The sequence below is a fragment of the Oryza brachyantha genome, chromosome 5, assembly GCF_000231095.2.
Source record: "Oryza brachyantha chromosome 5, ObraRS2, whole genome shotgun sequence".
In the NCBI taxonomy this organism is placed as follows: Eukaryota; Viridiplantae; Streptophyta; class Magnoliopsida; order Poales; family Poaceae; genus Oryza; species Oryza brachyantha.
Genome location: NC_023167.2, coordinates 11,976,178 through 12,002,505, shown reverse-complemented (window position 1 = coordinate 12,002,505; position 26,328 = coordinate 11,976,178). Strand labels below are relative to the sequence as shown.

At 43.1% G+C, this 26,328-nt stretch overlaps 2 protein-coding genes and 1 pseudogene across 2 annotated transcripts; 2 read left to right on the top strand and 1 right to left on the bottom strand.

Annotated features, from left to right (window-relative positions):
* Positions 1 to 335: 335 nt before the first annotated feature.
* On the bottom strand, positions 336 to 9,779 carry LOC102702759 (probable transmembrane GTPase FZO-like, chloroplastic). Its single transcript, XM_040523981.1, has 11 exons — positions 9,179 to 9,779; positions 7,587 to 8,152; positions 7,393 to 7,461; positions 5,943 to 6,140; positions 5,470 to 5,601; positions 4,065 to 4,151; positions 3,512 to 3,955; positions 2,941 to 3,108; positions 2,023 to 2,253; positions 942 to 1,057; positions 336 to 822 (listed from the first exon to the last, which is right to left on the bottom strand). The coding sequence occupies exons 1-11, from the start codon at positions 9,663 to 9,665 to the stop codon at positions 540 to 542; spliced, it is 2,781 nt and encodes a 926-aa protein (XP_040379915.1). The 5' UTR covers positions 9,666 to 9,779; the 3' UTR covers positions 336 to 539.
* A 4,494-nt stretch (positions 9,780 to 14,273) lies between these two features.
* On the top strand, positions 14,274 to 20,004 carry LOC102702473 (phospholipase A1-Igamma1, chloroplastic-like). The gene is made up of 3 exons (XM_006655214.3): positions 14,274 to 15,513; positions 15,603 to 15,928; positions 19,331 to 20,004. The coding sequence occupies exons 1-3, from the start codon at positions 14,443 to 14,445 to the stop codon at positions 19,584 to 19,586; spliced, it is 1,653 nt and encodes a 550-aa protein (XP_006655277.2). The 5' UTR covers positions 14,274 to 14,442; the 3' UTR covers positions 19,587 to 20,004.
* A 2,939-nt stretch (positions 20,005 to 22,943) lies between these two features.
* Positions 22,944 to 26,302, top strand: LOC102702195 (annotated as a pseudogene).
* Positions 26,303 to 26,328: the final 26 nt, after the last annotated feature.

The following is a 26,328-nucleotide window of genomic DNA, read 5'->3' as shown; positions in this document are numbered from 1 at the left end:
TATATACAAATGCCATAATGTGTAATCTGTACTGTGTACAACAACAAGCATATAGTAGTGAATTCAAGAGGTCGTATTAAGGGTAGCCAGAAAATTGTGAAAAGGGTACATGAATTTGAAAAATTGCACTCAAAATATAAAGAACTATTTAAATACTATGCATGTAGAAACTAATCTAAATCCAAGCAATCAGGAATCAGGACATAACCAGGAATGCAGTGACATAATTCAGTAACATTTTCATGCGTAGGACAGTAGGATTAGTACTTACCATTGCAGAGTTTTTTTAATGACCCTGGGCAACTAACATAGAACATGGAGAAACATTTGAACAATGACCGATTGAACCTGTGGTTGCGTTTCTCTTGATTATCTTGACCAGTCTCATTTGTTGAGAAGGTACAACACATATTACAGATATATACTAACAGCACCACTACAATACAATTAATATCAACAAAATTTGATGAGCACATAAGATCACTCATCCAAGGCATGAGAACAAAATAAATGAAGAACATGTCAATTAAATTGAAACCTCATGATTCATGGAGATTTTGAATTTCAACTTTCATAGTTTGGAGCTTACGCTCAACAGCAGACAACTCTCCCTGAACACCCTGCAACCAATCTATCTTTTGCTGACATGCATCTTGATACGGTTTGCTGATAGTCTCAACAAAATTGACTAATTTATTAGCACTACGGGATATATCCTCCTGAATAGCTTCATCAACTTTAGAAGATAGTTTTTCAGCAGCCTTGCTGATCTTTTCTAACGCAAGCTTCCGACGGGTAGGAAAATTTGATATTGCAAAAAACCTGAAAAGGAGTATTATTGTTCATTAGATCAATATGAGTATAGTTCCATATCAGATAATTCCATGTCACGCCAAACTATTTTGCTACGAAGTGGCCTCTAGTTATCAGTTGAGAATTACCCGCCAGCTGAACAAAGAGCAAGAGCAAGAAGATCTTCAAGTGTACTTGTCAAAACAGAGGTCAACAGAGAAGCTGATAATCCAGCAACGCCTAGCCCTCCAAAGGTTCCCAAAGCCTTCACAACACAATAGCAAAGCTCAGAATGATAACAGCCAAGAAAAACATGTTAAAGAAATCAAAGACTGCCCCTAACAAGATACTCTTAAACAAAATTCATAACCATAGCAAGTAGTAACAGGAAGGCTTCGTCTACCCAGCAAGAGTATCTAATTCCCCAAATACTAGTTACTTTCCTAGGATAAAATTAAATAGTCACTACATCTCGTTAGGGAGGTTATAATTGACTTTCTATGTACCTTGAGGAGCCCCTCTAAATAAGGAGACCATTATTATCATTTTTCATGCAGAAATAAGAATCAAAGTAGGTTCCAGTATAAATCCCCAATCAACTACTCCCTCCGTTCCAAAATGTAAGCATTTTATAAGCATTTCTAGCATTATTTACAGCACTACTCGTCCATCAATCACTTCTCATTTAAAATTCTTCCTGTTTTACCCCCCACCTACCCTTGCACCCCATCCATTCCTTATTTATTATGAGGCATTTATAGTCTTTTCTTCTCAATCTTAATCCTACTAAATAACCTAGAAATACTTGCAATTTGGGACAAAGGTAGTAGAACAGAACTTTTTTTAATTGGAAGAATGAGAACCCTACAATCATCCATAATAAGAACATTAAAAGAACGAGAACCCTACCACCAGTTGTCTGTGATAAGAACATTAGCATGAAGATAGTAGCAGGAAATCACATAAACTTTTCCTTTCATATATCTTACCAGAGTAAGAAGGTTTTCCCATCAATAACCCTAGTCTAGGCTGCATTATTTTTTAAAAAACAATAAAGAAACCACTTTAGGCATTTTCAGTAGTTTTAGGTTGCATCTTATCTGTGCTGAAACTTCAGGGAGCAGAAGTCACACTGTCTTGAGTTTATAAGGTTAAGCTTATTCTACAGTTCCAGGAATAATAAATAAGTATAGAAAAAAAGGCTATAACTATATATAGTCATCGGTGTACCACTTCACGAATTTCTTCTTCAAAAACCTTGGCAGCAGCGCTAGCACTGAAGCCATCGAGTGCCTTCACGGAGAGTTTCTCTCCTTCATTGATAAGTTCATTTTTCTCTGAGGGAATCCTTTGTTCCTGGGCAACCAATACACCCCATCTCTCATGGAAGCACTCCACATATATATTTGCTTCACGGATATTGGTAGAACTCAGCCATGTAGAATATTCACTTAGCAAATTCTAGACAGAAGAAAGAAAGTTTTATTGATAACATGAACAAATAAGCACCACGAAACAAATAATAAAAAACCAGAGTAAATTTCAGAAGACCACAAGTACTATGTTCTAGGTTACACAAAACCACAGGGGTTTTGTAATGTGGCATATAACCCTAGGTATTATGGTCCAAAAGTTTCACAAAACCATACTATTAACTAATTTAACTTGGTACTATATAGCAAAATAAAACGATTAATGTTAGCTGGCAGCAACATGTATATGATATATCAAAGAACTTATAAATTTGATATAATTTTACATGTAATTTTATAACTCATATTTGGTCAAAAGTGTAGTTTTATGAAACTATATGACTATAATACCTGTGGTTATTTGTTATATACCAAAACACAGTGGTTCTGAAACATGGTTCATAATACCTATGGTTTTGCGAAATTTACTCAAAAATAAATAAATCAGAAACATGTAACAAATGAAAAAAACAAATAGTCAACATGAGCATATAGGGACCAGAAATCAATCACAGCCCGATTTTATTTTATCATGATATGTATGTGTCTGAATTATTTGCAACAACTTGGGCGATTTTTTTCAGAATTACGTACGCAAGAAAATGTGGAAAATACAAACATATAGAAACAAAATTCATTGAATATGATATGTATATAAAATGAGTACTGAACATACCACTGCATCATCAAGGGAAGGACTCAGAATATCATTTTGAAAAAATGATGTAACTTTGGTGGGAGTGCTTTTCCCCCCTGAAAGTGTATATGTAAAAATAAGGTCAATGTTTGACAACTGAAGCGTAGATTCCATGAGTGAAATTGCTCGGCCTTTAGCTCTCGCAATCTGCAAGAAGAAAATGGGCATGTTCTAAATCAGAAAGAACACAGAGAGTATCAGGCATGCTATATATTGCTCTTATTAAATATCAGTGATAGGTAAGAAAACAAAATATCCATGAAAGGTTAAAATGTTTGTAAACTACACTGTTACACATGAATTAACGATATCTCAACTAAAAAACTACCCCCCACCCCACACACACAAACACAGCTTTGTTATTCAAATAGAGTTTGCAGGAAGATAAAAGGAATAAACAGCAGGAAGAACATCATTCTTTAGTAGGACTGTTACTTATTTTGCATCAAAGCTAATGGACAAGTTTGCCTTGATTGCAAATAGGGAATATATCATAATAGAGTGAACAACGTAAGAGTAGAACATAAATTGTCTTCTATCAAAAACTTACAAGTGATGAAATCTGCCTCTGCCAAGAATCACTGTCAGCCTCAATCTTCACAGCATAGTTGTTTACACCAGAAACAAGATCCTTGATGGATGTTAAGTCATCAATAGCCTTTTCATATTCTAGTTTCACAAGTCTTTGGCATGATGTTAGCAAACGATCTGCTATGCCAATTGGTGTTTCAAGTTTTAGCCTGACCCTTTCCTTCCCATTATCTGTTGATCCATCCAAGAAGCTCAATAGGTAATGCTCTAGATCATAAAACTTGCTGTTTCTCCATCTAGGATCATTAAACAAATCCGCCCCATAATGTTCTTGCCCACCATTTTTTGAATATAAGAGTTTGACTTCCAGAGCAGAGCGTGAAGATACAGGAAATAGTGTTACATCTTCTGTGTTAAGCAATTTTCTTGCATTTTCCTTGACAAATGCAGTAGCCTCTTCAAGCTAGAACCATTAGATTGAGAAGCAAAACAGAAATCAGAAAAAAAAAGGCAACTAGGAAAGGCAATATTTTGCTTGGGATTTTGAACTAGAGATATAAGCATTATCAAACCTCATTACTGTTCCGGTAAAGGTCCAATTTGTTTAGAACAAATACAACTTTCTTCTTCCACTGCTGGACATATTGGAGAAATCCGACCTAGAAGTCAAGAACACTTTTAACTCTACTACAAAGGAGGACAAAATGCATCCTTCAGAAATAAATAAGGACTACAGAATTTTCCATGAAATATGTTATTCAGTAGGAATCAAACCAAGACAAGATCCTGAGGAATCTGGACTCTATAAGTTTAAAAAGGCTCATCTAAAATGCAGACAATGCATTCACATTCCTTAAAAAGGAAGCTAGATGGGAAAAAATAATTTTTAGTCAGTAGCCAACCCATAAAATGCAAGTTGATACAAAATGTGACTTGCCTCACCTTTAGTGATGGCCAAATCAGCCATCACAAGAGGAGTACCAAATCACCTACAAAATGTGAGTCAGCATGCATGTCATGGGCTGGGGGCTTGGGGCCAAGAAAGTGTGGCATGCCATCAGTGGCGGATCTAGAAAAAATATTAGGAGGGGCTGGATGAAAGAGAACTGCTTCCAGCCCTTTCTTCTCTTTAGTAATACCAAAAATTTTGTTGAATGGGCTAAGGAGGGCTAAAGCCCCCCTAGCCCCGGTGGTAAATCCGCCCCTGCGTGCCATAGTTTTGGCAACACACACTTTCCTAAGGAGTGTGGCATGCTTAATAGGCTATGTATAGAAAAGACCATGCATTGAGAACACCTGATTGTTGTGCTCCTTCCAAAGCACCTAAGTCACCAATGATCACTATAGCATCAAAACCTGTTTGCTGGGTGTTGCTCAGCCCTTTGCAGAGTTAAACACCCATGACTGATTAATTTTAACCCAACTGACCTCAGGAACAGACAAGTCCATATGTACAGCCTTTCCCTTCTGACTAATTTCATAAATTATTTTAACCAAGCCAGTCTCCAGCCTCCTCCTGACAGGCAGTGTTATATTTGGAATGTTTAGAATAGCCATCTCACATCAATACTTAATACCCAAAAACCTCATGTGTTTCACCCCGCAACTAGTTTGCCCTGGTCTATTTAGTTCACATTTAATTTGTGCCATGGAATTGAAGGTCCAATTCAATTTCAGGTACAATTGAAATTGGTTAGGATTCAGATGTTGGTGTTCATGATGTATGAAATTGTACTGGACTAGAACCAAATTCGAATCACGAGATATTTTTCTGCGGCAATACCAAGGAAATCAAAATGGAGCATACATCCAACAAATGATCTATTAATTGGATGATTCAATTATTTCCATTGTTTCATGCTTATTATCTACCATTCATAAACTTGTAGCAATGAGATAATAAGTATCAGATGCATAAAGAATTGGCACGATAAAAAATATCATAATTTTCATTGAAAATAAAAACATAATAATTACCTCACTATCAGTCAATGGTCTATCTGATGAAAGAACAAAGAGTATTAGATCAGCTCGAGGCACATATTCTTCAGTAAGCCGCTGCTGCCTTTGGAGAATAACATTTGTTCCAGGTGTGTCAACTAGGTTCATCTGTTTAGTAGTACACAATTAAACATCTCACAGCATGGACATGACAAAGACCCAACTAGTTACATTAATGTAACTTAAAAGCACTAAGGGGAAATAAGGTGGAAGAATGCAATTTTTTGGAGTCCCTCACAAATATAGCAAATGCTGACCTATTGATTCAAATGCTTCCTCAAAACTAATATTCCTTTTGAGATTCATACAGAAAGCAGCCTTCAAAAGGTTGAAAATACCTTATCTACTGAATCCTGACATCATGATATGCACCATCTGATATAGCTAGCTTATTCAACCGAATGCAGTGAACGTCAAAATTAGCATCAAGCCATCAACTATGTACTTACTTCCTTCAATATGGGAGCCGATAAATAGCACATGTATTGACCATCCGGGTGCCTCTCACACCGTTCTGCGCTTTCAGAATCAACATCAGAATATGACAGCAACATGATCTCATTTGTTGTGGGTATAACTCCTTCCTGAAGATACTTCCTCCCAAGTAGAGCATTTATAAAAGTTGATTTTCCCGAATTAAATTCACCCTGAGAAAATTGAGGAGGATCTCATCAAAATGAGTAGTTAAAAAGACTAAGTAAGAACCAGAACGTGGGAACAGATTGATGACCAAGATAATGTATAATATTATGAACAGATCAATTTATTTTGAATAAAATAAGGTGGTCATCTTTCTTCATCTCAAAATAAATTGTTTTTATCAGGACAATATTTGTTCCTCTGTAGAACAGGATCTGTGTTTGTACTATGGTGGTTAGTTATAATCTGCTTGTAACAAAAAGATGAATTAGAAAAGCAAATGGGCTTTATGTCAGCTTATGCAATTTTAGAACCATCGAGGATGTTGACAATTGACATTTATCTTCCATTTATATAAATGAGGATGTGGAAGTATATGCTTCTATTTATATAAATGAGTTTTCTTTAAGAAATGTCCGTTTTGTAGTCTTGGACTCATGAGGAAGTTCAAATCAACCCTAAACTACAAACCCAGATATTTTTCAACATTAAACTCTTGAGCCTCTCTCTCCCAACAAAATCAGAGTGGTTTTACTTATATAGTATTTATATTTTAGTGCCTTTTCCCACCCCATCACCCCCTTGAGATTTTGTCGGTGACAGACCTATAAAAGACTTAGCTAAATGGGCTGGCTTGTGAGCTAAAACATGAGTTGTGGTCATCAGCATGTCAAAAAGAGAAACGAACCAAACCAGCCTGAGGGTAAAATGTGAACTGCTTTAGAGTTTGAGGTTGCAAAATGTCTGATTTTCTTGTCCAAGAATACAGGTTGGGAGTTAATTGGTTTTTTGTTCAAGGTTGGAAGTTGAGACAGCTGATTTCCACATTTCTGCAAAGGTTTGCATGTAAACGGTTTTTCCCAGAAAAAACTAGTCTATTTCAGCATTATACGAGCATAGTTGGGAACAATTTCTCCTCATAAAGAATTTTACATTCTTTTAATTATTAGCCCAATTTAATGATACAAACTACCATTAAATGCTACACTTTAAATGGGGAGAACTAAGCAGTATTTCTCATAAAAATATAAAAATGGATGAAAAAAATCCTTGGTGGAAGAAATAATTCAAAAAATCATAGGATATTAATTGCTTTGAGGAAATGCATGGCAAGACTGTAAATCAATATGAGAAACAGCACTTCCATGAACCAATGATATCATTTCATTATTCATGTAAACAACAGAATAGTCATGTATGAAATACCATTTATCTAAGCAGTATAAAGCACTATCAACAATTAATGTGAACCAAAATTACCACAATAACCAACAAAAATGGCTCACTCAGGCGAGAAGCAGCATCAACTAGAAGCTCAACTTCCTCCATCTGTTACCACATAACAGAAAATTATATTTCAAGTCAAGGATATGCTAGAAATGATGATGTAAAGTAAAACTGAATTTATTTCCAGGGCAACTTCAACTACCAAATATGTAACATTAGATGATCACCATTGGTGCTGCCTTGCGGATAACAGCAATAGCTTCACTTAGAATAGGCTTTTCCATAGATATCAGCTGCATTACTTTTTCATCCAGTTTAGTGAATCCAGCAACTTTTGCCTTCTCGCGAGTTAGGACCGTTACATTATTTGCTTCTTCCAAACTACTGGCTGAAGAGTAATCAGTCTGTAGGACACTGTCAGTGGTATCCACTTTTGAAAAGTCCCGTTCTATAATATCATCAGCGAGTACTTGAATACCAGCCAAAGACATAACTATTCCAGATGCACCAGACTGGAGCAACTTAGATGCCGTATCAGAATAAGATCCTTCACTTTGCAAATCACACAAAGTGAAAAAAATTGGGATCTTCACATGTTGAGTGCCACTAACACCATTCATAACGCTAAAAGAATCGTCAATGCCAGTATCAATGATAAGAAAATCAGCCCCCTCAGAACTTGTGGCGCTTCTTGCAGTGTCTGCAGAACGTATGGTTCTAGCAACAAGAGGGAGATATATGGAGTCAGAGTTGGACTTCATCATCATACTCCTTGCAACAATAGCAGGAATACCTGCACGAAAGTACACAAGGAACATCCTTAGAAAATGGTTTGCTATTGCTATATATGGGTGCATAAGTTATTAATGCTGCAGTGTTTAATTCATTTGTTTTTACCCAAGAATCTGTCCTAAAATCACTTTTATCCATCATCCATAATCTGTTCTGTTGCGAACATACCATTGAATAAATTTTACATTGGTCCACATATTTTAACCAAAGTTTCACAATGGACTAGGTCTAAACCAATATTTTCGCTTAACACCATACAAGTTTGCAATTTGGATAATGGGGGTCAACACACCAAGGAAATATATGAAAGAATTTCATACAGCAAGGGATGCATTTTAGAAAGGTAAAATGTAGTATGATTTCTTTATTCTTTTCTAATTCCCTTTTACTCATTTCCCTTTTGATGCAGACCAACTTATGCCCTTTCTACAACATATTCACATCATCTCTGATTTCTATAGTTTGCTAAAAGAACGGTTCTTAGATTATACTCCGTATCTCAACACATGTTTCACGTGATTCTCAAAACATATTTATATTAATGCAAAGACACCGAAGATGATGGTTAGAACTAACTTGTCTCACATGTGCAATTTCTTTTACCCAACACTAGTCCAAACTGCCAACAAGTGCAAAGGTTAACCCTAGTCTATTGTGAAACTTTGGTTAAAACATATGACCCGATGTGAAATTTACCCTCTTTTTTCCCTTTTGAATAAACTGACTGATAGACAAAGCAATTGGGAAGAGGAGTACGTAAGACAAAGCTGGTCAACAAAGAGAATAATGGCTAACAAAATGTAACTTTTTTCCTCTTTCGAACACAAAGAGAATAATGGCTAACAAAAGATGGTCAAATTATTGACATAGTGCGAACAATTGGGAAGAGGAGCATGCAAGACAAGCGACAACGAAAATGTATCTTCGACGAAACCATGCGAGTATGTGACATATTCAAAACAATTACCCGCCTAACAAAACAAGCAACTACTCGTACGAAATACTACTCTAGATGAGAGTCACCAACCGTCGTCAGCCAGCACGACGCCGCTGGCCCCGACCGCCGAGGCGACGTCGACGCGCTCCGCGATCAGCAGGTACGCGCGGTCCCCGATCGACGCCTTGAGCGAGAGCGCGGCCTCGTAGACGCGCCCGCCGCCCTCCTCCCCGGCCTCGAGCACCACGATCCCCACGCCCCGCGCCACGGCCGCGACCACCGCGTCGCCGGAGGCGAGCGCCTCGTCGGCGCCGACGCGGAGGACGAGCGCCGGGACCTGGATCTCCGGGCGCTTGAACCCGCCGGGGAACAGCGTCCTCGGCGGCCCTCTCGAACTCGAGGCGGCAGCACCACTTCCACTCCCGCCGCCGCCGGAGACGCCCCCTCCGGCGGCGGCGGCGGCGCGGGGGAGGCGGTGGCGGTGGCGCGGGAGGAGGGGGAGGGAGCGGGTGGGGAGGACGAGGCCCGTGCCCCGCGGGAGGAGGCCCGCGGAGGAGGTGGAAGCGGCGGCGAACATGGGGAGCGAGAGCGAGCTCGCGCGCGCGCGCGTGGACGGCAGCGGGGAGTGGAGCAGAAGCGGAGGAGGTGAGGCGTGGGAGTGGGAGGTGGTGGAGCCGCGCGTGGAGGCGGAGAGTGGAGTGGAGGGGATGGTGCTCTTCGCGGATTTGGTTTGGATAGGGTGATCGGTTGATCGCGGAGCACGGCCGCACGGGTGTTTTCCCGGTCGCACTCACACTCGCAGTCTCGCACAGGCCGTTTGATTGGCGTTTCTTCACAAACCAGTGTGGTTTAAAGTGCATTTTTTTTTGGCAGGGCCTGTGCAAAAATGCAGCATGAGTGGTAAGAATTACTGTTCTAAAATGTACAGTAGAGTTAGAAATGGACACGGAGAAAATAAGTTAACTTAAGTATAAAATTGTTGGAATTGGTTGAAAGGTTGAGTCGAATGCATGTCAATTGCTATCGTGGCAGCTAGATTAGAAAGTTAAGGATTTTAGAATTTAGTTGTGGCGGTAAAAGATGGGCTAATGGGCTTTGGTTTCTATCGTGGATGTGTTGATTTTATTTCTCATGTGAGTTGACGACAAGACAATAGTCATGTTAGTTTGATCGGTGTGTTAAGTTTTCGGTATATGAGCACCGAATATTAAACATAACACCGAACTCTGAGCACATAAAAACTAATACCAACACCATAAACAAAAAAATATTCAATTTGGCTCGATTTTGTTCGGAACTTGTTGCCACCTGACCAGTAACACTTGTCGGACGTGCTCTCCTATCATTAACCATCAATGGCACATTATTTCTACTTAAGTCGAGTGAACTTTTCTTCACCTTTTCTCCCTTGCCTTCGATGGATTACGACATCAGATCTCTACTATTGTCCCTACCTATTAGCTGCTCTAATGAGCATCTTCACTGCTGATCCTGACCAATAACCTTCCTTCTCATAGGGCCATGGCCCAAATGGCAAGCTTTCACCTTTCAAAGACTCATCCTAAAAGGGTAAAGTTAGATATCATATACTCCCTCCTATTTTATTTATTTGATGTTGGTTAGTTCAAACCAACGTTATATATTTGTATATGGAGGGAGTAATTTATAGAGGTGCTATCTCCATATGGATTTACTATTTGGGCTTAAGCTCCATCTCCGGTTTTCAGTTCCAAGGTATAGTTTGCAGTGGCTAAAGCAGGAAGACTAGCTGCCCATCTCACAGTGGTTGGCCAACTGCCTTCTGCTATATTAGTACAAGCTGTTTGTTATCTGGACTTCACAGGGCCAATTCAATTATTGCATATTAGAAAGGCACATATTAGAAATTTGTAATTCTATGTGTGTTTGCATAGATTATTATTGCATCTGAGCAAGCACTACTAATCCCATACACAAGCAAATATTTATGGCATGAATTTGATCCTTATGTTGGTCTTCAACACAAATAAATGATTGTCCCAGTAAGAGGAAATGCAACCTGTTTTCTATTTAATTAATAATTTGATTTTTCGTTTGCATAATTTTGACCGTTATAATGTGCTTTTTAAGATGTTATAGACCAACTACTAATGTATTAGCACCCACTATATTTTTTATTATTGATTCGTCATTGGTTTTATTCAACCATAGCTAGCTAAATCGAGCATACTAAAGACCAGAGGGTTCCCCTCTTCCCTTTCCCTGCCCCTCCCAGCTCCACATTTGTTTCCCCCGCTAATAACCTAGATTTCCTTGTTTTTTATTACGCGCACACATCTCAAACGGTTTAACGGTGTTTTTTTAAAAGAAAATTATAGGAAAGTTGCTTTAAAATATCATATTAATATATTTTTTATTCTTTTTTATAATTAAATCATGCACTAATATATTACTGTGTTTTCCGCGCCGGATATTTAACCCACTGCCGAACACAGCGTGCTCCTTTGAAACACACAATTGAGAATTTAAAGTACGAAGAAACAAGAAAACACATGCTTTTGGCATGAAAATAAGTGAAAAGCATAGGAAAAATATGCGAACCGTTATTTGAATAGACTGCAAAAACTTACAACCGGTAATAGAGATAGATTCAAAAAGAAAATATCCAAGAGGTTGAAATTTTTGCTAACTTTTCTCCTAAATCTACCTGCACGAGTCATTTCTTAGGAATTTATAGAATTTAGATAACTCTAATCTTTTGTTTCAAAAATTAAATAACAAATAAGTAAATTGCCTTCGCGTAACATCGACTTGGTATGTGGATGCAACATTCTAAAAAATTTGAGAAGTGAGTGTGCTAGTTTAACAACTTGACAAGTAGGTGCAATTTAGTAAATAAAAACTAAGCCTATATATATAGAGTCTGTTTGCTTGCATGCACTAGACTTGGCTCGTATATGTACATGCAACTTGGCCTTCCCAGCCTGGCCTTGCTTGTGCAAAAAGGACTTGGACAAGCAGAGGAGAAATGCTCGATTCGACATCCAGGCCTGGTGGATGCACCCACGCGTGCAAGGGGCGTAACATCCACGGGAGTAGGTGTTACATCTTCATATTGTCTGGGTATGTATACTTGTTGTTCATTTTATTCATGCATTTTCTCACTATATTTGAGATGTTGATTCCTCTCGTACTGCTTGAGCCGAACACAAAAAAATCCCGCAGTATCCCGCTCGAGGAGTTCACGGTCTGACGTATAAAAAGTTTCATATCGTGTTAAGAGGCTACGCAAATAAATTTATTATTTGTTGGAACTTATAACGGAATAAATCTATTGTTAATCTTGTATGTCTATAATAATATTTTGTGTATTTTTGAAAAACAATCCAATCTAATAGGAATATCATATTTAGAACAATTAAGAAAAAATCGTTGGATCCGGATATAATATAGGTACGATTTCTCATTCACCCATGTATTTTCACTTCTGCTTATTCTTATAAGTCTAAATTTAAATTTTTAACAATAAATTTGGAGTGAATTTTGGGGTTTTCATCGAAGTTTATTTTTCAGTCTTGGCTTTTAGATCGCCAAGAATACATAAATAGAAGTTTTATTAATAATTTTTTTCATTTATAAATATGTCGTTTGATAATCAACCCCATGTTTTTAGAACAAGTAATCTGCTACCGCTCTGGGTAATATCAAAGTCCACCTGTGGATTTGGCCAATCTCTGTCATCTACTGCATTCTACGGTCAAGATGAAGCCACTTTAACTTCACTTAATATTATTTTTTGCAAGAAATAATTTTACCTAATATTTGTAACTAATCACTAACTAATTATCCAAAAGATGTTTTTTTAAAAAAAAAGTGTTTTCCATCGTTGTCTTTTTAACCACATAACTAGGATCTCCCTCCATATATCATGTCAAGAAATTTATGGATCATGGTCAGCATGGTTTGCTTGGTTTCCATATACGTGGAAACATTGCATTGTTACATTATTTCAACCGTAGGATAGTACGGAGCGTATTCTGTTAATTTTTGTTGGTCCGTAAGTTAAAAGAAAGTATTTTTTTTTTTGTTGAAACTTACTTAATAATTGATAGAAATAGAGGATTGATCACGAGAGATTGAGATTGCTTCATCTCAGCCAACGAAAACAGTAGAGTGTATAGATTTAGCCCATGTTTAGATGGTAAATTTTTTTTGGAGAAGGGGTTACGTATGTTTGACTATATGTCGGAAGAAGTTTTCGGACACAAATGAAAAAACGAATTTCATAACTCGGCTGGAAACCACGAGACGAATTTTTTTAGCCTAATTAAGTTGTCATTAGCACATGTTAGTTACTGTAGCACTTATGGCTAATCAAGGACTAATTAAACTCAAAAGATTCGTCTCAAGATTTCTTCCATTATTATGCAATTAGTTTTTCGTTTCATCTATATTTAATGCTTCATTTAACACCTTTGCTATTGGTCAGGTGACTGAAAATATAGGATTTGTTAGCCGATAATTGTGACCGTTAAGGAGAGGAAAGACCTTAGTGGTTGTGTTTTGTCCATGGGTTTCCTTCCATCAGTTCGCTTTGGATGAAAATCCAATGTTCCACAGAATCGACTGATGGTTCTAAAATTTTTAGGCGACTGCTCCATAGGCGAGCCCAATATCAAAAATTCGATGTGATATTTTTAGGAACTAAACAATTCCTTAACCAAAGGCCCTGTTTAGTTGGCCAAAATTTTTATGGTTTTGCAAAAAAATTGGAACATGCTAGGTTTTGGCATTTTTGGGAACTAAACACCCAAAATGTTTTGCCACCATCCATGTGAACACAAGAAAATGAAGCCAACAATACTCCTATTAAATGCCCAATGTAAACATCATTTAAATCACAAATAGGTGGTACCTGAGTAATTTTACGGTCCTTAAGAAAGTATCATAAGGTACCAAAATTTTACATCAAAATTTTGACACCTCTTGGTGCTTAGGTACCATGAGTACTAGTAACTACTCAAGCACACATACATGCAGATTGTAATCAGAATTGGAGGGGCAGACTGTCCGAGATTAAATCCAACCATGCACAGTAGTATGAACACCCTCCTTTTTTGCCTATCCCGTTTAGTTGCCCAACTACAAAAAAAACTCAATCCGCCAAAAAATTTTGATACCAACCAAAAATTTTGGCAATCTAAACGGGCACAAAGTGTTGGATCCGACTCCGTCCAAAGTCCTGCAGCTACGCGCACAAGTCGTCCCATCATCAATGAATAATGGGAGAATTTTGAATAAATTACTTCTACTCTGATCTCCCCAGAACACTCGCTCACCCGAACCCGGGCGCGACTTCGCCGGTGACCATCCCAATGGCACCCATCTCCTGCCGCGAACTCTCCACCCACCTCTCCTCTCCCCTCCGCGGCACCGCCACCGCCACCACGCAGGCCCGGCTCTCCTTCCGACGCGATCCAGCTCCGTGCCGCCCGCTCACCGCCACAACCAGCGACGACGACAGGCTGCGCCTCCCCTCCGCGGCCACGAGGGACGACGCGGTGGTTGCCTCCCTCGTCGGCCAGCTCGAACACGACGCGGCGGCGGCGGCGCCGGAGGAGGAAGAGGAGGATGAAGAGCTGTATCACCACGATGGCGCGCCCGGTCGGCGCCACGCGGCGCGGAGGCACCAGCGCCACGACCACATGGACGACGAGCTGGCAGCGCGGTGGCGGGAGATCCACGGACGCGACGACTGGGCGGGGCTCCTCGACCCGATGGACCCGCTGCTCCGCTCGGAGCTCATCCGCTACGGCGAGTTCGCGCAGGCCTGCTACGACGCCTTCGACTACGACCAGGCGTCGCGCTACTGCGGCAGCTGCAAGTACCCGCGGCGCGCCTTCTTCGAGCGCCTCGGCATGCCCGCCGCGGCGCGGGGCTACGCCGTCTCCCGCTACCTCTATGCCACCTCCAACTTCCGCTTCCCCAACTTCTTCTCGCAGTCACGCGCCGGCGCCAAGATCTGGAGCCAGCGTGCCAACTGGATCGGCTACGTCGCCGTCTCCACCGACGAAGAGACTGCGCGCCTTGGCCGGCGCGACATCGCCATCGCGTGGCGCGGCACGGTCACCCGCCTCGAGTGGGTGTCCGACCTCATGGACTTCCTCCGCCCCGTCGCCGACGAGGGCATCCCGTGCCCGGACCCCGAGGTGAAGGTCGAGTCCGGCTTCGTGGACCTCTACACCGACAAGGACCCAACCTGCCGCTTCTGCAAGTACTCCGCCCGCGAGCAGGTCCTCATGGAGGTCCGCCGCCTCGTCGCCCGCTACACCGCCCTGGGCGAGGACGTCAGCATCACCGTCACCGGCCACAGCCTCGGCAGCGCCCTCGCCATGATCAGTGCCTACGACATCGCCGAGTCCGGCGCCAATCTCCACAACGACAAGGTACGTACTAGTAGCTGCTCGTCTGGATCGCCGAGAGCCGGCCGGCGGGCGCACTGACACGGCGGCGCGGGGTGCGTGCGTGCATGCAGAGTGCGGCGGTGTGCGTGTACTCGTTCGCGGGGCCGCGGGTGGGGAACGCGCGGTTCAAGGAGCGGTTCGAGGCGGAGCTCGGGGTGAAGGCGCTGCGGGTGGTGAACGTGCACGACGGCGTGGCGCGGATGCCGGGGATCCTGCTGAACGAGGGGGCGCCGGCGATGCTGCGGCGCGTGGCGGAGGGGCTCCTGCGGGTGCCCTGGTGCTACGCGCACGTCGGCGTCGAGCTCGCGCTCGACCACAAGCGCTCGCCGTTCCTCAAGGACACGCTCGACCCGGCCTGCCACCACAACCTCGAGGCGCACCTCCACCTCCTCGACGGGTAACTTGCTCTACTATACTCCTACTACCTCGTTGAATTTACCAAATTTTAGTACACTTCCTCATCCCATGCTCCAAATTTCTGAAGCCAAATATCTGAGGTGAACTGATTTTGGTTAAAATTTCTTGGATAAGGCGACAAAAACAACCTTTTCAACCAAGCAAACCACTCAACCACGTATATAAAATTTAGTAACTCCTCATCTCCTCCCAAAACATCTAATAACATCAGCCTAAAATGGTAGGATGTCGAGTCAAACCAAACGGGTCTCTACACCTAATATCATTGGAACGAATTGTTAATGACAAATTTTGACATTAACAAAATTTAGTAAAGCTCGCCAATCCAAAACATACCTAATCTCTCTTACTAAAAAAGCTCACGACGTGGCCATTTCAAGGCGACCCATTTTTCAGGTTTAGTTTAAGCCAACAAGTTGATGGTGATGACGTCGCCTGAAACTGGGTTGTTATTGACGTGCATTGGACTGATTCAAGTCGCTAATAGACGGTAGATAATGACAGTAGCGTGGTGACCGGGTAAGAGAGAGTAAGTATGGAACGACTAAAAGTAATCGACGATAGGAAATGTCTTCCAACGTTGTCTGGCCCAGGAATATTCTGAAGCTGTCAACTCATATCATTAGTACGGTTGATGACGATATTACTAGGGACTTTAAAACCGGAGGGCACAAGCTATCGGACAACTTGCCAAGTAGTTTACAATAATGCAACATAGTATGTGGATGCTTGCATTTCGCATGTGTTCAAAAAAAAAAAAAGAACACGTCACCATGTTAATTTGCTACAGTAGTATGGTACGTGGTACTAGAACAGATCGATCGGATCACCAATCATGCATGCCGGACATGAGATGCAATGAAATGAAATGAAATGATATGATCCTCTCCTTTTGATGAGATGGGTATGATTGTTTCATTGTTTGAGTTTAGCTAGCGTGCGTGATCCGTCATCCAGAACATGTGTTTCTATTTCCCAAACACATAATAAGTACAACTACTATAGTTATTATGGGTTCATGACAAAATTTTAAAAACTAAGGACAGGGACAGCTGATAGCATGGTAAACAGGTTCCACTCAATAATAATGACTTGCTAACCAGGATTATAGGCTCCCATCGTTCCACTTTTATAAAAAATTGAAACAACTTATTTATAACCGAAAAATAATTTCCGAGTAGAATTTCTATATATGGCCCCTAGCAATCTAAAAGCAAATATTATAAAACAATCTACAACATAAAAAAACATAAAACCAACCCAAAATTAAGTTTTAAAATTTAGGTTATAAGTAGGTGAAGAATTAAAAGGATAGGAGCCATACTATACGCTGCATGGGGTGGATGTTTTCTTCTTTTATGAAAAAAAGCTAAATGACATATGTTTAAATAAAATTTTATGTACATACTATTAGTGATATAAAAGCTAAGGGTGAAAAATAAATTTTGGTGGAGAAAACTCAAAACCAACTCTAAATTTAAGGTTAAAATATTTAAATTCTAGTTTATAAACATAAGCATAAGAAAAAGAAACGGATAGATATTGCCGCAATTTGTACTCGGTAAGGTTCACATAGTATAGTAGGACTACTGTCAAGTTGCAAAGTCTTACAGAAAATTTGCAGTCTGATAGAGAAGCGAGAAATTCTTTTTTGAGAATTAATATTATTTTAATGAAAAATTATAAAATTAGAGACCATCCGGGGGGAATCACGAATTTAGGGGTCTATCGTGGCCGTTCGACTAGGGTCCATCGAACGGAGAGAGTTTGACAGGACCCATTACCCGTTCGACTATGAAGCCAGCCGGGACTGTCGAACTGCAGCGTTGGTGATCTAGTCCGATCTCCTCTCAAATCGACTGCTGGTCGTTCAATTGGAGTCCTATCGAACTCGACAGGACCCTAAATTTGCGATTTTTGCACGGATAACCTCTAATTTTGTGTTTTTTCATTAAAATAATACTCCCTCCGTCCCTAAATGTTTGACGCCGTTGATTTTTTATACACGTTTGACCATTCGTCTTATTAAAAAAATTATAAAATATGTAAAACTACGTATATGCATAAAAATATACTTAAGAATAAATGTAATGATATAAAAATAATTAATAATTTTAAAATATTTTTAAATAAGACGAATGGTCAAACATATTTAAAAAAGTCAACGATGTCAATCATTTAGGGACGGAGGCAGTATTAATTTTAAAAAAAATCGAGAACCGAGAGCGACTTGTTTCGAGGAGAGGGCGAGAGGCTTTATTATTACACCGGGGTCAGCAAATCTCAGGTTTTGTTAAGAGGGACGCCAGCCTGTATGACAGGCCACTAATTAAATGTTGATCAGTATAGGACCGATGCGCCATGCGACCTGACTCGAGTAGTATGGAGTACTAATTGAAGAAACACGTCCCGATGGTTCTCGATCTTGTACTGTACCGGTTGACCAATCATTAAGGATGTCATGCCACGCCAGCCCAGCGGCAGAGCTGCTGCAACCACCGAAGGACCAAACACGTTACGCTTATAATAAGTGAAATCACTTATTATAAATGTTATAAAATAAAGTAGGATTAAAAAAACCTAAAATCAACTCTAAAATTATATTTTAAAATTTTTATTTTTATTTATACTTATAAGTTGGAGTCGATAATAAGGGAACTATGATTTATGTCTACGAGAAAATCTAAAAAATACCAATGACGAACGCGGGTTTAAAAAAAATATCATCGGACAAACGAATTTGTCTAAAAAAATGTTATTGTCGTTAGATTTTCATGCGTTTTTGCCATTAAATAAACTCATACTATAGCACTTAACAGAAAAAATTGATGGAAATAATATTTCTTAGACAAATTTATCTGTATGATAACATTTTGTAGAACTCACATTCATCGATGATATTTCTTAGAATTACGTATTTGTCAATGACTTTTGTTAGATTTTCTTCATATCTACCGCTGCACCATGTTGAATTAGTCTTCCGCTTCAGTGAGTTCTGTAATTTTGTACGGGGGATAGTTAGTTAAGATGATGGGGAGCAGCATGACTAATTTCTGTCTACAACCACATCGTGTTGACGGTTAGATTAGTCTTCTGCTTTCTGCTTTCATGGGTTCTATATTTTTTAATATTTTGAACAATAACATGTTCTTTACAATGTACTTTTAACTATAATTTTTATTTAGATATATATAGGAAATAATGACTTATTTAATTTAAGAAATGCACTTTTTAAGATTAATCTCTACATCATGATCTGTCCACAAACTATTTTTTTTTACGAATTACGGAAATGGAATGAGTGCTACTCCAGTCTGGATATACCGATCGTCTGGTTTGGTGACTTGCGAGTCTAAAGTCGGTGGCGGCGTGGTGGGTGCAGGTACCACGGGCGCGGGGAGCGGTTCGTGCTGGCGAGCGGGCGCGACCCGGCGCTGGTGAACAAGGCGTGCGACTTTCTCAAGGACCACCACTGCGTGCCCGCGTGCTGGCGCCAGGACGAGAACAAGGGCATGGTCCGCGCCCTCGACGGCCGCTGGGTCCAGCCCGACCGCCACACCTGGCACCTCGACGACCACGACCACGACGGCAAGCACCACCACGACGGCACCACCACGCGAGGGGGGGCACGGGCATGAAGCATCCGCCTCCTCGTCCGGCGCCAGCCGTAGCCGTAGCCCGTAGCCGCGTCGGTGACGCCATGTACATGATGGAATGGAAGAGCCCGTTGAGTCATCACCAGAAAAAAAAGCGCTTGTGAACTTGCGAGATGCTATGCGATTGCTCCCCTTGTCTGTGCGCTATGCGCAAGAGCTTCGAGATGGTTGGTGTTGATTTGTTTTTTTTTTTGTTTGGTTCACATGTATTGTGCTAAGGTGCTTACACGGTTACACCACGTAATCTCTCTTTTAATAGAAAGGGAATCATTAATTTACAGTTGTGTCCGGATGCCCGTCAAAGCTGGTCGCTGGCCGGTGGGGTGATGAGCTTTCTGAAAGCGTTCAGTCCGCGCGATCGAGGGATTTTTAACACATGGGTGTATATATAGTGTTTTAGGGTTTTTATTTTTATCTCTATTTTTTTAACTAAACCAACAGTATGCCCCTCTTTTCGATGGAGGGACCTAACGGTGTTAACTTAAAGATTAAAAGTATTTTTTACCCTTTCTTGAGAATTTTATTTTTCACCATGTTTTTTATCATTTGCTTTGTTGTATATATATTGTTGTGATTCACAACGGAGGGCAAAAAAGCAAGTGACAAAAAAACAAGGCTAAAAATAAAATTTTCGAGAAAGGGTAAAAGAATACTTTTAATCCTCAAGTTAACACTGTTAGGTCCCTCCATCCAAAACAGAGGCAAACTCTCGATTCAGTTTAAAAAAACAGGGGTAAAAATGAAAACCCTAAAAAGGGGCAAAATCTGTGTTAGAATCCGAAATAGGAGCAAGAATGAAATTCAAATATTAATCGTAAAAAAATTTTAAATAAGACGGAGAGTCAACATTATATCTAAAAACTAAAAAATGAACTTAATATGGGATAGAGGTACTACCTTCATTTCATATTGTAAAACTTTCCAGTCTTGCCTAAATTTATTCATTGGTGAATATATATAATTTATATATGTTTCAAGATTCATTAGCAGCCATAAACCTAAATAGAAAGTCTTATCTTGCGAAATGGATGGAGTAGTATATTATATAGACAGTTCCCATCCCTTCCACCTTGGAAGATCAAGAGTCATCATGTAATGGCATGCAAGGACAACACACAATGCATGCTTATCGGATCCGTATCAGGTGCAGATGCATCTTTGACTGCAACCTTAGCAGTCATAGCCATCCATCCATTCAAAAAGGAACTAACTACCGGATGAAGATTCTCTTTCTTCCCTTCCCCTCATTTTCTTTTTTTTTTCCGGGCCTTCTACACCCTTGGTGCCATTTACTGAGTATAGGTATTGAATTTAGTCATTTGATGAGGTAATGTCAAGTTTTAAAAAAAACACTGCATGTAGATAATAAAAGATAGATCTTATCAATTAGTTTAAGTAAATATATCTGAACTTACATGTTTGAAGCCCAATATTCCAAATCCCATGAATTTTATTGCATCATCCTACATGTGGCTTGTTTCAACATCTAACCTATAAGCAAAAGTTATGAGCAGCTAAGAAAGACATGGTTCAATATTTTCCTTTGCGTCGTGCTTAAACAAAATTTTGGTGCAATGAAAATGAAATTCGCTTATCCAAAATAAAGCAAGTATCAATTAATATGTGTTGGCCTAAATCAACACACACAAACAAAGATGTGTACAAGAATAAAATCTTGTGTATTCATATTCTTAATATTCTTTATCTACTAAGTTAATTCCAGGTTTATCTCATATTTCTTGCTGTGAAGGAGGGAAGATGAGGATACATGCTTTTCATCCAGCCATAGGTTATTCAACTCGTTGAACAGTTAAAACAGCAACTGCACCTGATCTGGATCCATGGTAGCCATCGAGGATCGAGGCCAAGAGCCTGCTGATTCCCCTCACGGGCCGCTTACCCAGAGAAAGGGCTATGCAACGCCAACAACACCCAACGCATGGTTACCATCAAGGGTGCGCTCTCTCTCTTTCCATGTTCTCGTTTCATGTTCTCGATGGTATAAAAGTAAAGGCTATAAAATAAACTATGATAAAAAAAATCCTAAAATAAACTTTAAATTTAAGGTTGAGAATTCAGATTTTGTTTTATAATTATAAACAAAAATAAAAAGATAAGAACCCTTTCCCTCAAGCTCTATATTTTATTTGGTTCACAGGAAGTTTGTTTGTTACTCAATTCGTTCTATACTATAAGATGTTTTAGCTATAACTAGATTTATTCATAAATTAATAAATATGTTTTATATGTGTATTTAAATTTATTAGCATCTATATGTGAATCGGGAGTTATTGTTTGGGTATTTCACAAAAAAAATCAAATGACATATTTACAACCGAATAATAATTTGTAAATAAAAATTTTATATGTGTATTCTTAGAATAAAAGTTAAGGTTAGAAAATAAATTCAATTAAAAAATCCAAAATCAACTCTAAATTTAATGTTGCAAAATCTAATTTTGGCTTATAGGCATAAACATAAGTAAAAAGATACTGGTTATAGAGAATTAGAACATCTTATAAAAACATATGTAATATCACCTGGAGGAACTGTTGGCATACATGATCCATGTTTCACATGAAATATATCTAATTTTCTCATTTTCATGAGGTTCGATAGACATGTCCAATCTGCTTGAAATAGTTCTTATAGGAATGAAATATTCAAATCATACCAGGGGGTATGTTCATATTACTGCCCAGATAAACCATACCATTATTTGGTGCCAAATTTTGGTATTTTGGTAGAGTTGGATGCATTTTGTTTGTCGCCTTTCCAAAATTTAGTGATGGTTTTAGGAGTGGAAAATTTTAGAAGTACCAAATCTTGGTAAGGTTGCCTGGGATGAAGTGTGTCTGGTTCGTTATCCTACCAAATTTTGGTAGGGTTAAAAATAGCAACAAATTGAACAGACCCTAGATTTTTAAGAAAATGTGCTCCGGTAGGGAATTTTTTTTCCATACTATAAGCAAACTTCTAAAACACTATACATGCTACTATTTTAATGTTAATTTGCTTAGAGTTTTGCTAGGGCAAAAACCATGCGTGGGGTATCATATAGTCATTCTTGGGTTTTTTTGGTTTACAAACGAGTCAAACATGTTTCGAGCCGCATTGTGGATTTGTGATATTAACTAAAAAAATTCTAGGGGTACAACATTATGAGTTCTTTTCACAAATGTAAGTTCAAACAAATGGGAAAAAATTGTAATACGAAAGAAATGGAGAAGACATTTCAAACTTTTCAAAATATACCAACAAAATCTCGTGTCATACAAGCGTGCGCTCCAAGCTACAAAAAGTCGGTTTGCGTTGGTCCCCACTTTCCCAGTAGTGACACGAACCGCCATACCGGAGCCGCCTCCGCGTCGTCGAATACGTCAAAACACAAAAACACGAACCGGCCTTGGCCGCACCGCCCACCACAAGCCCAGCCCATCATCTCCGCCTCGCGTGTTGCCGCCGCCGGCGAGGCCTATGGCGGCTAGCGACGGCCAGCTCAAGACGTGGGTCTCCGACCGCCTCATGGCGCTCCTCGGGTATTCCCAGGGCGGGGTGGCGCAGTTCGTCGTCCGCCTCGCGCGGGAGTGCGCGTCCGCGGGGGACCTCGCCGGCCGCCTCGTCGACCTCGGCGGGTTCCCGCCCTCCCCCGACACCGTCGCGTTCGCGGAGGACGTGTACGGAAGGGTGCCTCGCAGTGGCGGGGGCGGGGGCGGTGACGCCGGGACCAGCGAGTACCAGAGGCAGATGGAGGCGGCGGTGGCGCTGGCCAAGAGGCAGAGCACCTTCAAGCTGCTCGACGACGGGGACGATGGCGAGAGCGGCGTCGACGCCGGCGTTTCCACCTCGTCATCTAACATCGGGAGGAAGCGTTTCAGGAGGAAGCCCGTGAGCGAATACTATGAGGCGGCCGCCGTGCCCGATCCCGCACGGAACGTGCGACGGCGGCGTAGCACGCAGGAGGAGCGCGGCGACTCCGGCGAGGAAGAAGAGATGGAGCGGGATCAGATCGAGAAGGCGCAGCTCGAGCGGAACATCAGGGAGCGCGACGCGGCGAAGACGAGGCGATTGATGGATCGGAGACCAACCAAGCAGGAGCAGGACGAGATCGCGCGCCGGTCTGAAGCCATGGACAAGAACGACGCCTCGGAGCTCAGGAGTCTCTCCCGGCATGCGTACCTGCAGAAGCGGAAGGAGAAGAAGGTCGAGGAGATGCGCGACGAGATCGTCGACCACGAGTTCCTCTTCCCCGGCGCCCAGCTGTCGGCCGCCGAGGAGACGGACATGAGGCGTAAGAAGGAAGTCTACGGCCTCGTGATCGATCGTGACAAGAGCGCCGACGCCGGCAGCGACTACATTATGCCGGAGGCGTACGACGCCGCCGCTAACATAGATCAGGAGTTCTCGGTGGCGCGGCGGCGGTACGAGGAGCCCGTGGCGACGGCGAACGTGTTCTCCGAGCAGGAGGCATGGGAGGAGCAGCAGATACGGAAATCCAGGCTGCAGTTCGGATCGATGCACCGCGCCCTGCGCGGCGACGAGTACGAGCTCGTGTTCGACGACCGCGTTGAGTTCGTCAAGTCGGCGGTGACGGCGGGCACTGTGCCTGACCCTGACGACGAGGACGAGGCGGCCGACGAGCTGGCCGCGGCCTTGGATACCAAGGTCTCGTTGCAAGACGAGAGGAAGACTCTCCCGGTGTACAAGTTCAGGGACGACCTCCTCAAGGCCATCGACAAGTACCAGGTTCTGATCATCGTCGGCGAGACCGGCTCCGGCAAGACGACGCAGATACCGCAGTACCTCCACGAGGCCGGGTACACGGCGCGCGGGAAGAAGGTGGCGTGCACGCAGCCCCGACGCGTGGCGGCCATGAGCGTGGCGGCGAGGGTGGCGCAGGAGATGGGCGTCAAGCTCGGTCACGAGGTCGGGTACTCCATCAGGTTCGAGGACTGCACGTCGGAGAAGACGGTCATCAAGTACATGACCGACGGGATGCTCCGCCGCGAGTTCCTCGGTGAGCCCGACCTGGCCAGCTACAGCGTCGTCGTCGTCGACGAGGCCCACGAGCGGACGCTCTCCACCGACATCCTGTTCGGCCTCGTCAAGGACATCGCCCGCTTCCGGCCGGACCTGAAGCTGCTCATCTCCAGCGCGACGCTCAACGCCGACAAGTTCAGCGACTTCTTCGATGCGGCGCCCATCTTCAGGATCCCCGGGCGGCGGTTCGACGTGGCCGTGCACTACACCAGGGCGCCGGAGGCGGACTACATCGACGGCGCCGTCGTCACCGTGCTGCAGCTGCACGCCACGGAGCCCGCCGGCGGCGACATCCTGCTGTTCCTGACGGGGCAGGAGGAGATCGAGGCGGTGGAGGAGATCCTGAGGCAGCGGCTGAGGGTGCTCGGCGGCAAGGTGGCGGAGCTGGTGGTCTGCCCCATCTACGCCAACCTCCCCACCGAGCTGCAGGCCAAGATCTTCGAGCCGGCGCCGGCTGGCGCGCGCAAGGTGGTGCTCGCCACCAACATCGCCGAGACGTCGCTGACCATCGACGGGATCAAGTACGTGGTCGACCCGGGGTTCTGCAAGGTGAAGTCGTACAACCCGCGCACGGGCATGGAGTCGCTGCTCGTCGCGCCGGTGTCCAAGGCGTCGGCCCAGCAGCGCGCCGGCCGGTCGGGGCGCACCGGGCCGGGCAAGTGCTTCCGCCTCTACACGGAGTACAACTACCTCAGCGACCTCGACGACGACACGGTGCCGGAGATCCAGCGGAGCAACCTCGCCAACGGCGTGGTGGCGCTCAAGGCGCTCGGGATCAACGACCTCGTCGGCTTCGACTTCATGGACCCGCCGGCGGCGGAGTCGCTGCTCAAGGCGCTGGAGGAGCTCTTCGCCCTCGGCGCGCTCAACAGCCGCGGCGAGCTCACGAAGACGGGGAGGAGGATGGCGGAGTTCCCCCTGGACCCCATGCTCTCCAAGGCCATCGTCGCGTCGGAGAGGTACGGGTGCTCCGAGGAGGTGATCACCATCGCGGCCATGCTGTCCGCGGGCAACGCCGTCTTCTATCGGCCCAAGGACAAGCAGGTCCACGCGGACGCCGCGCGGCGGGGGTTCCACGCCGGCAACGTCGGCGACCACATCGCGCTGCTCAACGTGTACAACGCGTGGAGGGAGTCCGGCTACTCGCCGCAGTGGTGCCGCGAGAGCTTCGTGCAGAACCGCACCATGCGGCGCGCGCGGGACGTGCGCGACCAGCTGGAGGCGCTCCTGGAGCGGGTGGAGATCGCGCCGTGCTCCGCCGCTGGCGAACTCGACGCGATCAGGAAGGCGGTCACGGCGGGGTACTTCCGCCACGCCGCGCGGCTGCAGAGGGACGGGTCGTACCGCGCCGTCAAGAGCCGGCAGACGGTGTTCGTCCACCCGAGCTCCGGTATGGCGCAGGCGCCGCTGCCGCCATGGGTGGTGTACCACGAGCTGGTGCTCACGACCAAGGAGTACATGCGTCAGGTGACGGAGCTCAAACCGGAGTGGCTGGTGGAGATCGCGCCGCACTACTACGAGCGCTAGGACGTCGACGAGCCTGAGCCCAAGAAGACGGCCACGGTGCAAGAGAAGACGACGACCGAAGCCACGAAACAGACTCTGAATCTGAACAGTTTCTTCGACGTGTAAAAGTTCCATGGCAACTTGTAAATAGCTGTACCTATAAACTAACTAGTGAAA

Excerpts from the sequence above, each read along its gene's own strand:
- LOC102702759 (XM_040523981.1), bottom strand. The coding sequence starts at position 9,665 with ATGTTCGCCGCCGCTTCCACCTCCTCCGCGGGCCTCCTCCCGCGGGGC. Across the intron at positions 6,141-7,392 it reads CATTTTTGTTGGTTATTGTG|GGTGAATTTAATTCGGGAAA; the intron begins GTAATTTTGGTT and ends CAATTTTCTCAG. Across the intron at positions 823-941 it reads GCTCTTTGTTCAGCTGGCGG|GTTTTTTGCAATATCAAATT; the intron begins GTAATTCTCAAC and ends ACTCCTTTTCAG.
- LOC102702473 (XM_006655214.3), top strand. The coding sequence starts at position 14,443 with ATGGCACCCATCTCCTGCCGCGAACTCTCCACCCACCTCTCCTCTCCC. Across the intron at positions 15,514-15,602 it reads CCAATCTCCACAACGACAAG|AGTGCGGCGGTGTGCGTGTA; the intron begins GTACGTACTAGT and ends GCGTGCATGCAG. Across the intron at positions 15,929-19,330 it reads CACCTCCACCTCCTCGACGG|GTACCACGGGCGCGGGGAGC; the intron begins GTAACTTGCTCT and ends TGGTGGGTGCAG.